Source organism: Scyliorhinus torazame, chromosome 7 (assembly GCF_047496885.1).
Source record: "Scyliorhinus torazame isolate Kashiwa2021f chromosome 7, sScyTor2.1, whole genome shotgun sequence".
NCBI classification, from domain to species: Eukaryota; Metazoa; Chordata; class Chondrichthyes; order Carcharhiniformes; family Scyliorhinidae; genus Scyliorhinus; species Scyliorhinus torazame.
In genome coordinates, this window is record NC_092713.1 from 42,737,826 (window position 1) to 42,751,913 (window position 14,088).

General features: G+C 48.5%; 1 protein-coding gene across 2 annotated transcripts in view; it reads left to right on the top strand.

Annotated features, from left to right (window-relative positions):
• Nucleotides 1-14,088, top strand: part of szt2 (SZT2 subunit of KICSTOR complex) — a 292,175-nt gene that overhangs the window by 37,759 nt on the left and 240,328 nt on the right. For both annotated transcript variants that reach the window (XM_072510616.1, XM_072510617.1), the window contains exon 15: nucleotides 3,889-4,094. In XM_072510616.1, the coding sequence (XP_072366717.1) occupies nucleotides 3,889-4,094 (206 nt within the window). The remainder of the gene's footprint in view (nucleotides 1-3,888; nucleotides 4,095-14,088) is intronic.

The following is a 14,088-nucleotide window of genomic DNA, read 5'->3' on the forward strand; positions in this document are numbered from 1 at the left end:
GCACTGGATCGCTCCAGGTCTAGAACGGGTAGGAAGCCGGCGGCGGCTAAGGTGCTGAGGGGGTTTATGGACCAGATGGGAGGGGTGGACCCTTGGAGATTTGCAAGGCCGGGGGCTAGGGAATTTTCATCCTTCTTGCATGTTCATAAGGCTAATTCCCGGATCGACTTTTTTTATTGTGAGTAAGGCAATAGCCATTTCGGATCACGCCCCGCATTGGGTAGACCTAGTGTTGGGGGAGGAGAGGGACCAGCGCTTGGAGGTGGGGCTGTTGGCGGACGAGGAGGTGAACGAGTGGGTCCGAGGAAGCATAGAGAGATACCTGGAGATCAACGATAACGGGGAGGTCCGAGTGGGGATGGTCTGGGAGGCGCTGAAGGCGGTGTTTAGGGGAGAGCTGATCTCCATTCTGGCCCCAAGGAGAGGAGAGAGCAGAGGGCGAGGCTGATGGGGGAGGTGGTGAGGGTAGACAGGAGGTATGCGGAGGTGCCTGAGGAGGGACTGTTGAGGAAGAGACGTAGCCTCCAGGCCGAATTCGACCTGTTGACCACCAGGAAGGCGGAGGTGCAGTGGAGGAAGTCCCAGGGGGCGATTTATGTGTATGGGGAAAAGGCAAGTCAGATGCTGGCGCATCAGCTTCAGAAGCAGGACGCAGCTAGGGAGATCGGGGGAGTTAAGGATAGGGGAGGGAGTGTGGTGCAGAGTGGGGTTGGCATCAATGGGGTCTTCAGGGACTTTTATGAGGAATTGTATCGGTCCGAGCCCCCACTGGAGGAGGGAGGGATGGGCCGCTTTCTGGACCAATTGAGGTTTCCGAAGGTGGAGGAGGGACTGGTGGCGGGATTGGGGGCCCCAATTGGGCTGGAGGAGCTGACCAAAGTGATAGGGTGCATGCAGGCGGGGAAGGCACCGGGGCCAGACGGTTTCCCGGTCGATTTCTACAAGAAATATGTGGACCTGTTGGGCCCGTTGCTAATTAGGACCTTCAATGAGGCAAGGGAGGGGGGGGCTTTGCCCCCGACGATGTCCCGGGCACTGATCTCCTTGATCCTGAAGCAGGACAAGGATCCACTGCAGTGTGGGTCCTACAGGCTGATTTTTGTTGTTAAATGTAGATGCCAAGGTGCTGGCGAAGGTCTTAGCTCGAGAATTGAGGATTGTGTGCTGCAGGTGATCCACGAAGACCAGACGGGGTTTGTGAAGGGGAGGCAGTTGAACGCGAATGTGCGGAGGCGTTTGAACGTTATCATGATGCCGGCGAGGGAGGCGGAGGCGGAGATAGTGGTGGCGATGGACGCTGAGAAGTCCTTCGATAGGGTAGAGTGGGGGTACTTGTGGGAGGTGCTGAAGAGGTTTGGGTTTGGGGAGGGGTTTGTCAGGTGGGTTAGGCTGTTGTACGAGGTCCCGATGGCGAGTGTGGCCACGAACAAGAGGAGGTCTGAGTACTTTCGGTTGCATCGAGGGACGAGGCAGGGGTGTCCCTGTCTCCCCTGCTCTTCACACTGGCGATTGAACCCCTGGCTATGGCACTGAGGGAGTCGAAGAACTGGAGGGGGTTGGTGCTGGGTGGGTAGGAGCATAGGGTGTCACTCTATGCGGACGACTTGCTGCTATATGTGGCGGACCCGGTGGGTTGAATGCCGGAGGTAATGAGGATCCTCGGGGAGTTCGGGGATTTCTCAGGGTACAAGCTCAACATGGGGAAGAGCGAGTTGTTCGTGGTTCACCCAGGGGACCAGGAGTGGGGGATTGGCGAGCTCCCACTAAAAATGGCGGAGAGGAGCTTCAGGTATTTGGGGGTCCAGGTGACCAGGAGCTGGGGGCCCTGCATAGCCTTTATTTCCCGAGGCTGGTGGAGCAAATGGAGGAGGAGTTGATGAGGTGGGACGCGTTGCCGCTGTCCCTGGCGGGTAGGGTGCAGTCAGTTAAGATGATGGTGGTCCCAAGGTTTTTGTTCCTGTTCCAGTGCCTCCCCATGTTTATCCCGAAGGCCTTCTTTAGGCGGGTCAACAGGAGCATAACGGGGTTTGTGTGGGCGCGAGGGACTCCGAGGGTGAGAAGGGTGTTCCTGGAGCGAAGTAGGGATGGGGGGGGTTGGCACTACCCAACCTCTGGGTACTACTGGGCCACCAATGCGGCAATGGTGCGCAAGTGGGTGATGGAGGGGGAGGGGGCTGCATGGAAGAGGTTGGAGACGGCGTCTTGTGAGGGTACGCATCTGGAGGCACTGGCAATGGCACCGCTGCCACTCCTTCCAATGAGCTATACCACGAGCCTGGTAGTGGCGGCTGCCCTCAAAATCTGGAGCAGTGGAGGCGGCACAGGGGGGGAAGTTGGGGCCTCGGTGTGGACCCCAATATGGGGGAACCATATTGTCCCAGGGAGAATAGACGGAGGATTTTCGGGGTGGCACTTGGCAGGGATAAGAAGGTTGGGGGACCTGTTTGTGGACGGGAAGTTCGCGAGCCTGGGTGAGCTGGAGGAAAAGTATGGGCTCCCCCCGGGGAACACATTTAGATATTCGGAAACTTACCAGGTGATGCAGGAGGAGGAGGAGGCCTTGGTGGTGGAGTTGAAAGGTAAGTGGGAGGAGGAGTTTGGAGAGGAGATCGAAGAGTGGACGTGGGCAGATGCCCTAGGGAGGGTGAACTCTTCCTCTTCGTGCGCGAGGCTCAGCCTCATACAGTTTAAGGTGCTGCACACGGTACCCATGACCGGGACAAGGATGAGCCGGTTCTTTGGGGGAGAGGACAGGCGTGTTAGATGCTCAGGGAGCCCAGCAAATCACACCCATATGGTCTGGGCATGCCCAGCGCTGGAGGAATTTTGGAAGTGCGTAGCGAGGACGGTGTCAGGAGTGGTAGGATCCAGGGTCAAGCCGGGCTGGGGGCTCGCAATATTTGGGGTTGCAGGGGAGCCGGGAGTGCAGTAGGCGAAAGAGGCTGGTATTCTGGCCTTTTCGTCCCTGGTAGCCCGGCGAAGGATTCTTCTTCAGTGGAGGGATGCGAGGCCCCCAAGCGTGGAATCCTGGATCAACAATATGGTGGGGTTTATTAAATTGGAGAGGGTGAAATTCGCCTTAAGGGGATCGGTACAAGGGTTCTTTAGGCGGTGGCAACTGTTCTTGGACTTGCTGGCAGAACGGTAGACAATGGTCAGCAGCAGCAGCAACCCGGGGGAGGTTCTATTTTATTTTTGTTTATTTACCCTGGGGGATCTGAGGGTGTGTATATATTTGCTATGTTTGCTTTCTGTTAATTCGGGGTGTTGATTTATTATTCATGTATAGGGGGGAGGGGGGCACGGGGGTTGTTTTACTTTGTTCTGTATTTAATTCTATTGGGTTCTTTTTTCATTCTGGTGTTGATATTTTGTGAAAACCGCCAATAAAAATTATTTGAAAAAAAAACTGCCATTGTTTTCCTAACAGTATATGGGCTGGATTCTCCGCCGTGCCACTTTTCGGCTTCGACCCGCCGGCGGGATTCTCTTATGCCAGGCAGTCAATGGGGTTTCCCATTGTGGTGCAACCCCACGCTGGCGGGAAACCCCCGGGCACCGGCAAAACGGAGAATCCCGCTGGTGGAGAATCCCGCCCCATGTCTTTGCAGGTAGTAAAGCAATAAGGATCAAATATCCCATGGCAATTCATGTCAGACTGTCTTTAAATTAATGTTAGAGATAGAAAGCTGTTATTTTGTTTATTATTAAATGACATAATGATCAGTAAGCTTACATTTCCCCCATCCTTGAATATCAAAATTCCAGTTTTGCTCTGAAGCATCAGAGTGAGTGTGGGAGTGTTTAGTACGGTTAGATATCTGTCAAAGTAATCGATAACTCAGTCATGCGCCAAATGCTCAATATTCTTTGTGCTTATATTGGCAGATTGTTGATGAGCTGCGCGATCAGATACTTTCACTCCGCTTTCCCCAGCGGGTGCAGAGCAAAGAAGCAACACCAAAAGTCAAGAGGAAACACCAGGGGAATGCCTCTCCTTCAAAGTCTCCCCCACTTCCTGCCACACAGCTTGCACTCTCCGATCGACCTTGTGTTGTGATACTGAAAAAACCATTGGAAAAGCTCCTCATTAGGTATTAGTCAGATAACAATAAATTGGGAAACCTCTGCTATAGCACCATAACCTGAAATACTGTAATCACAGAATAACATTGATTTATCAAGTAAAGTGAAGAGTTAGGGATGAAACAGTGTATCTGCATGTTAGCTATTTTTGTTGGCTGCCACAAGGAGAAAACAAAGTAGAGGTGCCACGCTCTAAGTTCATTAAAAACATAGCGCAGGGTTTATTAAGAGATACTGAACTCCTCAAAGCCCGTGAAACACTCCGCTGACGTCACTTTATGTCATGTGCCATTTCACCAACAAATAGTGTTACTTGAATACATAGCATTAACATACCCAAATCTGAAATGGCATAATAATGAATGTAACAGGAGGCACTAGTACTGGAGAGGGGCATGTATTATCAAAAAACATTGGAAAAGGAGGTATGTTTTAAAAACTTTATGTACGGGATGTGGGCATTGCTGGCTCGGCGACTCCAGTTTAGCTAAGGGTCCTTGATGCCATATTTGGTCACATGCTGCCTTGATGTCAAAGGCAGTCACTCTCATCATACCTCTGGAATTCCGCTCTTTTGCCCATGTTTGAACCAAGGCTGTAATGAAGCCAGGAGCTGAATGTCACTGTCGGAAACCAAACTGAGCGTCCGTGAGCAGATTATTGCTGATTAAGTGTCGCTTGATTTCACTGTTGATGATCCTTTTCATCACTTTGCAGATGTTTGAGAGTAGACTGATGGTGTAATTGGCCGGGTTGGATTTGTCTTGTTTCTTGTGCACAGAACCTACCTGGACTGTGTTTCACATTGCTGGATAGATAACAGTGTTGCAGCTGTACTGGAACAGCTTGGCTAGGGATGCGGCAAGTTCTGAACCATATGTCTTCAAGACTATTGCCAGAATACTGTGGGGACCTTTGCAGTATCCACTGTCTTCAGCCATTTCTTGATTTCACGTGGAGTGAATCGAATTAGCTGAAAACTGACATCTGTGATGCTGGGGACCTCTGGTGGAGGCCGGGATGGATCTCACACTCGGCACTTCTGGCTGAGGATTGTTGCAAATGCTTCAGCCTTCTCTTTTGCACAGATGTGCTGGGCTTCTCCATCATTGAAGATGGGAATTTTTTTGGAGCCTCGTCCCCAGTGAGTTGTTTAATTGTCTGTCACTATTTATGGCTGGATATGGCAGGACTGCAGAGCTTAAATCTGATCCCTTGGTTGTGGAATAGTGTAGCTTTGTCTATTACTTGCTGATTATGCTGTTTGGCATCAGGTAGTCTTGTGCTGTGGTTTGTTATCGAGTCATAGAGCTATACTGTACAGCCTCTCTTCATAGCTCAAATGATCTATCCCAGGCAACATCATGGTGAATCTCCTCTGCATCCTCTCCAGTGCAATCACATCCTTCCTATAGTGAGCCCACCATAACTACACACACTCCTCCAGCTGTGGCCTAACCAAAGTTTCATACAGCTCTAATATAACTTCCCTCCTCTTATAATTTATACCAAGACTGAAAAAGGGAAGCGTCCCAGGTGCCTTAACTACCCTATTTACCTGTCCTGCCGACTTCAGGGATTTATGGACAAACACCCCTCTAAGTTTTCTAGTGTTCTGCCATTCATTGAGTAAACCTTTTGTCTTGTTACTCCTTCCAAAGTGCATCACCTCTCACTTTTCAGGGTTCAGTTCTATTTACCCATCTGACCAACCCGTATATATCTTGCTGCAAACTAAGACCTTTCTTACTATTAACCACCCTGCCAATCTTAGTGTTATACACAAACTCTTCACCCCCCCCCCCCCCCCAAACCACATTCTGATCTCTATCGGCTACATATATATCTCAAACAAAGGGCAGCATGGTGGTGCAGTGGGTTAGCCCTGCTGCCTCACGGCGCTGAGGTCCCAGGTTCGATCCCGGCCCTGGGTCACTGTCCGTGTGGAGTTTGCACATTCTTCCCGTGATTGGGTGGGTTTTGCCCCCACAACCCAAAGATGTGCAGGGTATGTGGATTGACCACGCTAAATTGCCCCTTAATTGGAAGAAATTAATTGAGTACTCTAAATTTATTTTTAAAAATATATCTCGAACAATAAGAAACCTAGTGGTATGCCATTGGACATCGCCCTCCAGTCACACAAACCGCCTTCTGCCACCACCCTCTGTCTCCTACCACCAAGCCAGTTTTGGATCCAACTTGCCACATTACCCTGGATCACATGTGCTTTTACCTTCTTTATCAGTCTCCCATGTGGGGCCTTGTCAAAGGCTTTGCTGAAATCCATATAAACTACATCACCTGCACTACCCTTATCAACACACCTGATCACCTTAAAAAATTCAATCAGATTTGTTAGGCATGGGCAGCACGGTGGCGCAGTGGGTTAGCCCTGCTGCTTCGCGGTGCCAAGGTCCCAGGTTTGATCCCGGCTCTGGGTCACTGTCCGTGTGGAATTTGCACATTCTCCCCATGTTTGCGTGGGTTTCGCCCGCACAACACAAAGGTGTGCAGGGTAGGTGGATTGGCCATGCCAAATTGCCCATTAATTGGAAAACAATTAATTGGGTACTCTAAATTTTAAAAATAAATTAAAAAAAGAAAAAATGTGTTAGGCATGACCTCCCTCAGACAAAGCAATGCTGACTACCCCTGATCAAACCGTACCTTTCCAAGTGGAGATTAATTCTCTCCTTTAGGATTTTCTCCAGTAGTTCCTCAACCGTGATTTATCTCTACTACCCTTATTGAAAAGTGGAACCACATTAGCTGTCCTTCAATCCTCTGGCACCTCCCCTGTGGCCAGAAAGAATTAAAAATGTGGGTCAAAGCCCCTGTAATTTCCTCCCTTGCCTCCCACTGCAACCTGGGATACAACTCATCCAGACCTGGGGATTTGTCCACTTTTATGCTCGCCATTACCTCCTCCTCTCCATGTGGCAAACTGTTCAAGAACCTCAGAGTCCCTCTCCTTGTATTTTGTTCCTACATCCGACTCCACGTACAGATTGTCCCTTTTGGCTCTAATGGGCCCTACTCTTTCCCTGGTTGTTCTCATCCCCTTAATATACTTATCTTGGGATTCTCCTTAATCCTACTCATCAGTACATTTTCTTTGTTCCTCTAATTGCTTTCTTTTTTAAAATTTTAAAATAAATTTAGAGTTCCCAATTCTTTTTTTTCCAATTAAGGGGCAATTTAGCGTGGCCAATCTACCTACCCTGCACATATTTGGGTTGTGGGAGTGAGACCCACGCAGACACGGAGAATGTGCAAACTCCACATGGACAGTGACCTGGGGCTGGATCGAGCCTTGGTCCTCGGAGCTGTGAGGCAGCAGTGCTAACCACTGTGCCACCCACCTAATTGCTTTCTTAATTTCCCCCTACACGTTTTGTACTCCCCTAACACCTCTGCTGATTTGCTCCCTTTGTACCTGCTAAAAGCCTCCCTTTCTTATACAGTCCTGAATATTCCTAAACATCCAGGGTTCCCTGGGCTTGTTGCTCCTGCATTTCACCAAAGGGAACATGTTGGGCCTGTACTCTCCCTATTTCCTTTTAGAAGGCCACCTCCCACAGCTCTGCAGTAGATTCTTTCCATAATAGCCTGTTGCTAGTCTACTTTGGCCAGATCTTGCCTTCTTTTAATAAAATCTGTCCCCCTTCCCAATCCAAAACCGTTTATTGCAGACCATTTTTGTTTCCTTTTCCATAACAAATTTAATTTGTACTGTGATGTGGTCGCTATCACTAAAATGCTTCCACAGCCACCTCAAATACCTTTCTGGCTTCGTTCCCAGAATTAGATCTAGCACTGCACTGTCCCTTGTAGGACCTTCTGCGTTTTGACATAAAAAAACTCTTCTGAATAAATTTCAAAAAACCCGCCCCCCTTTACACCATGACTGTCCCAATTAATGTTGGGCAAGTTGAAATCCCCTAATATTATAATACTATTATTATTTTTACACCCCTCAGTGAATTGTCTGCATATTTGCTCCTCTATTGCCAGCTGACTGTTTGAGGGCCTAATACACTCCCAGCAATGTGACTGCCTGCCCCTTGTTATTCCTAAACTCTATCCACAAAGCCTCATTTGAAGACCCTTCCAAGATATCATCCCTCCTTACTGCAGTAACTGATGCCTTCATTAATAACCTGACACCACCACCTTTTTTTACACCCTCTTCTGTTTCGCCTGAAGATCCTATGCCCCGGGTAAGTTGAGCTACCTCAACCTCGTCTCTCTGATGGCAACAATATCACAATTCCACATGTCAACCCAAGCCCTTAACTTCAGTCTTACCTATAATGCTCCTTGAATTGGATTGGATTGGATTTGTTTATTGTCATGTGTACCGATGTACAGTGAAAAGTATTTTTCTGCGAGCAGCTCAACAGATCATTAAGTACATGGGAAGAAAAGGGAATAAAAGAAAATACATAATAGGGCAACACAAGGTATTCAATGTAACTACATAAGCACTGGCATCGGATGAAGCATACAGGGTGTCGTGTTAATGAGGTCAGTCCATAAGAGGGTCATTTAAGAGTCTGGTAACAGCGGGGAAGAAGCTGTTTTTGAGTTTATTCGTGCGTGTTCTCAGACTTCTGTATCTTCTGCCTGAAGGAAGAGTGAGTAAGCACGGTGGGAGAGGTAATTAATTATGTTGCCCGCTTTCCCCAGGCAGCGGTAGGTGTAGATGGAGTCAATGGATGGGAGGCAGGTTCGTGTGATGGACTGGGCGGTGTTCACGACTCTCTGAAGTTTCTTGCGGTCCTGGGCCGAGCAGGCTGTGATGCAGCCAGAAAGGATGCTTTCTATGGTGCATCTGTAAAAGTTGGTAAAGGTTAATGTGGACATGCCGAATTTCCTTAGTTTCCTGAGGAAGGATAGGGGCTGTTGTGCTTTCTGTTGGTAGCGTCGATGAGGGTGGACCAGGATTAAAGTATTAAAGTATTAAGACCCTCGCATTAAAGTAGAGGCCATTCAGCCTCGCCTTATTCCCTTGGAGTCAACATGGCCCAACCCCCTCTGCCTTGATTCCTTTACTATAGTGTGCTGTGTCCCTATTGTACTAACGCTCTGTATCCCCTCCCCCTACCGAACTAGTTTAAACCCCTCTCAACAGTACTAGTAAATCCACCCACAAGAATCTTGGTTCCATTCTGGTTCAGGTGCAGATCGTTCAGCTTTAACAAATCCCACCTTCCCCAGAAATGGTCCCAGTGATCCAGAATCTAAAATCTAAAACCCTCCCTCCTGCACAAATTTTTGAACCATGCATTCATCTCCCCTATTCTCCTATTTCTGTACTCGCTAGCACGTGGCCCCGGGAGTAATCCAGAGATTATAACCTTTCCAGTCTAGCTTTTGAATCTTCTGCCGAGCTCCCTAAATTTTTGATGCACGGTCTCATCCTTCATTCTACCTATATTGGTGGTACCAACGTGTCTAACGACCCCTGACTTATCACTCTTTCCCTTTAGGATGCCCTGCAGTCATTTAGTGACATCCCTGACCCTGGCTCCAGTGCGGCAACACCATCCTGGAGTCACGTCTGCAGCTGCAGAAACACCTGTCTGTGGTTAGCACTGCGGCCTCACAGCTGGGATCAATCTGGCCTTGGGTGAGAAAGAGTCATCCAGACTCGAAACGTTCGCTCCCATGGCTCTCCACAGAAGTTGTCAGACCTGCTCAGATTGTCCAGTATTTTCTGCTTTTGTTTCAGATTCCAGTAACCGCACTAATTTGATTTTTATCTTTATTTTTAGGTATGCCTGGCGTTGCTTCTGCCGTGTCCTCTTGCATTCTATTGAACCAGGGTTGATCCCCTGGCTTGGTGGTAATGGTAGAGTGGCGTTATATCAGGCCAAGGTTACAGATTGTGGTTGAGTACAATTCTGCTGCTGCTGAGGGTCCATAGCGCCTCCAGATTGCCCAGTCTTGAGTTGCTAGATCTGTTCAAAATCTATCCCATTTAGCACAATGATGGTACCATACAACACAATAGCCGGTATTATCAATGTGAAGACAGGAATTTGTCTCCACAAGGACTGTGCCATGATCACTCCTACCGATACTGTCATGGTGAGATGCACTTGCAACCGGCAGGTTGGTCAAGTATGTTGTTCCCTCACCACCTGTGGCAGTCCCAGTCTAGCTGCTATGTCCTTTAGGACCCGGCCTGCCCTGTCCTTGATGGTACAACCCAGCCATTCTTGGTGATGGACCACTGAAGTCCCCCACCCAGAGTACATTTGCACCCTTGCCGCTCTCGGTGCTTCTTCCAAGTGGTGTTTAACGTGGAGGAGCACTGATTCACCAGCTGATGATGGATGGTATATGGTAATCAGCAAGAGGTTTAGAACATAGAACATTACAGCGGAGTACAGGCCCTTCGGCCCTCGATGTTGCACCGACCTGTGAACCCACTCTAAAGCCCATCTACAATATTCCCTTATCGTACATATGTCTATCCAATGACCATTTGAATGTCCTTAGTGTTCGCGAGTCTACTACTGTTGCAGGCAGGGCATTCCACGCCCTTACTACTCTCTGAGTAAAGAACCTACCTCTGACATCTGTCCTATATCTATCTCCCCTCAATTTAAAGCTATGTCCCCTCGTGCTAGACATCACCATCCGAGGAAAAAGGCTCTCACTGTCCACCCTATCCAATCCTCTGATCATCTTGTATGCCTCAATTAAGTCACCTCTTAACCTTCTTCTCTCTAACGAAAACAGCCTCAAGTCCCTCAGCCTTTCCTCATAAGATCTTCCCTCCATACCAGGCAACATTCTGGTAAATCTCCTCTGCACCTTTCCAATGCTTCCACATCCTTCCTATAATGCGGCGACCGGAATTGCACGCAATACTCCAAATGTGGCCGCACCAGAGTTTTGTACAGCTGCAACATGACCTCATGGCTCCGAAACTCAATCCCTCTACTAATAAAAGCAAACACACCATACGCCTTCTTAACAACCCTCTCAACCTGGGTGGCAACTTTCAGGGATCTATGTACATAGATCAATTTTGAACAATGTTCTCTCTGCTCATCCACACTACCAAGAATCTTACCATTAGCCCAGTACTCTGTCTTCCTGTTATTCCTTTCAAAATGAATAACCTCACACTTTTCTGCATTAAACTCCATTTGCCACCTCTCAGCCCAGCGCTGTAGCTTATCTATATCCCTCTGTAACTTGTAACATCCTTCCGCACTGTCCATGACTCCACCGACTTTAGTGTCATCTGCAAATTTACTCACCCATTCTTCTACGCCCTCCTCCAGGTCATTTATAAAAATGACAAACAGCAGTGGCCCCAAAACAGATCCTTGTGGTATACCACTAGTAACTGGACTCCAGTCTGAACACTTCCCATCAACCACCACCCTTTGTCTTCCAGCTAGCCAATTTCTGATCCAAACTGCTAAATCTCCCTGAATCCCATGTTTCCGTATTTTCTGCAGTAGCCTACCGTGGGGAACCTCATCAAACGCTTTACTGAAATCCATATACACCACATCAACTGCTTTACCCTCATCCACCTGTTTGGTCACCTTCTCAAAGAACTCAAAAAGTTTTGTGAGGCACGACCTACCCTTCACAAACCCGTGTTGACTATGTCTAATCAAATTATTCCTTTCCAGTTGATTATACACCCGATCTCTTATAAACCTTTCCAAGATTTTGCCCACAACAGAAGTAAGGCTCACTGGTCTATAGTTACCAGGGTTGTCTCTACTCCCCTTCTTGAACAAGGGGACAACATTTGCTATCCTCCAGTCTTCTGGCACTATTCCTGTAGACAAAGATCAAAGCCAAAGGCTCAGCAATCTCCTCCCTAGCTTCCCAGAGAATCCTAGGATAAATCCCATCCGGCCCAGGGGACTTATCTATTTTCACACTTTCCAGAATTGTTAAAGCCTCCTCCTTATGAACCTCAAGCCCTTCTAGTCTAGTAGCTTGAATCTCAGTATTCTCCTCGACAACATTGTCTTTTTCCTGTGTGAATACTGACGAAAAATATTCATTTAGCACCTCTCCTATCTCCTCGGACTCCAAGCACAACTTCCCACTACTGTCCTTGACTGGCCCTACACTTACCCTAGTCATTCTTTTAATCCTGACATTTTTCTAGAAAGCTTTAGGGTTATCCTTGATCCTACCTGCCAAAGACTTCTCATGTCCCCTCCTGGCTCTTCTTAGCTCTCTCTTTAGGTCCTTCCTAGCTAACTTGTAACTCTCGAGCGCCCAAACTGAACCTTCATGTCTCATCTTTACATCAGCCTCCTTCTTCCTCTTGACAAGTGTTTTGACTGCCTTAGTAAACCACGGTTAACTTGCTCGACCACTTCCTCCCTGCGTGACAGGTACATACGTATCAAGGACACGCAGTAGCTGTTCCTTGAACAAGCTCCACATTTCCATTGTGCTCATCCCCTGCAGTTTTCCTCTCCATCCGATGCATCCTACGTCTTGCCTCATCGCAGCATAATTGCCTTTCCCCCAGATATAACTCTTGCCCTGTGGTATATACCTATCCCTTTCCATCACTAAAGTAAACGTAATCGAATTGTGGTCACTATCACCAAAGTGCTCACCTACCTACAAATCGAACACCTGTCCTGGTTCATTACCCAGTACCAAATCCAATACGCCCTCGCCTCTCGTTGGCCTATCTACATACTGTGTCAGGAAACCCTCCTGCACACACTGGACAAAAACGGACCCATCTAAAGTACTCGAACTATAGCGTTTCCAGTCAATATTTGGAAAGTTAAAGTCCCCCATAACAACTACCCTGTTGCTTTCGCTCCTATCCAGAATCATCTTTGCAATCCTTTCCTCTACATCTCTGGAACTTTTCGGAGGCTTATAGAAAACCCCTAACAGGGTGACCTCTCCTTTCCTGTTTCTAACCTCAGCCCATACTACCTCAGTAGACGAGTCCTCATCAAACGTCGTTTCTGCCACCGTAATACTGTCCTTGACTAACAATGCCACCCCTCCCCCTCTTTTACCACCTTCCCTGAGCTTACTGAAATATCTAAACCGCGGCACCTGCAACAACCATTCCTGTCCCTGCTCTATCCATGTCTCCGAAATGGCCACAACATCGAAGTCCCAGGTACCAACCCATGCCGCAAGTTCATCCACCTTATTCCGGATGCTCCTGGCATTGAAGAAGACACTTTAAACCACCTTCCTGCCTGCCGGTACACTCCTGCAACTTTAAAACCTTACTCATGGCCTCACTACTCTCAACCTCCTGTATACTGGAGCTACAATTCAGGTCCCCAAGCCCCTGCTGAACTAGTATAAACCCTCCCGAAGAGCAATAGCAAATTTCCCTCCCAGGATATTGGTACCCCTCTGGCTGGTCCAGGTGTAGACCATCCCGTTTGTAGAGGTCCCACCGACCCCAGAATGAGCCCCAATTATCCAGAACTCTGAACCCCTCCCTCCTGCACCATCCCTGTAGCCACGTGTCCAACTCCTCTCTTTCCCTATTCCTCGTCTCGTTATCACGTGGCACGGGTAACAACCCAGAGATAATAACTCTGTTTGTCCTAGATCTAAGTTTCCACCCTAGCTCCTTGAATTCCTGCCTTACATCCCTATCCCTTTTCCTACCTATGTCGTTGGTACCTATGTGGACCACGACTTGAGGCTCCTCCCCCTCACCCTTAACGATCCCGAAAACACGATCCGAGACATCACGCAACCTGGCACCTGGGAGGCAACACACCAACCGCGAGTCTCTCTCGTTCCCACAGAATCTCCTATCTATCCCCCTAACTATGGAGTCTCCAATGACTAATGCTCTACTCCTCTTCCCCCCTTCCCTTCTGAGCAACAGAGACAGACTCTGTGCCAGAGACCTGCACCCCATGGCTTACCACTGGTAAGTCCCCCCCCCCCCCCCCCCAACAGTATCCAAAGCAGTATACTTGTTACTAAGGGGAACGACCACAGGGGATCCCT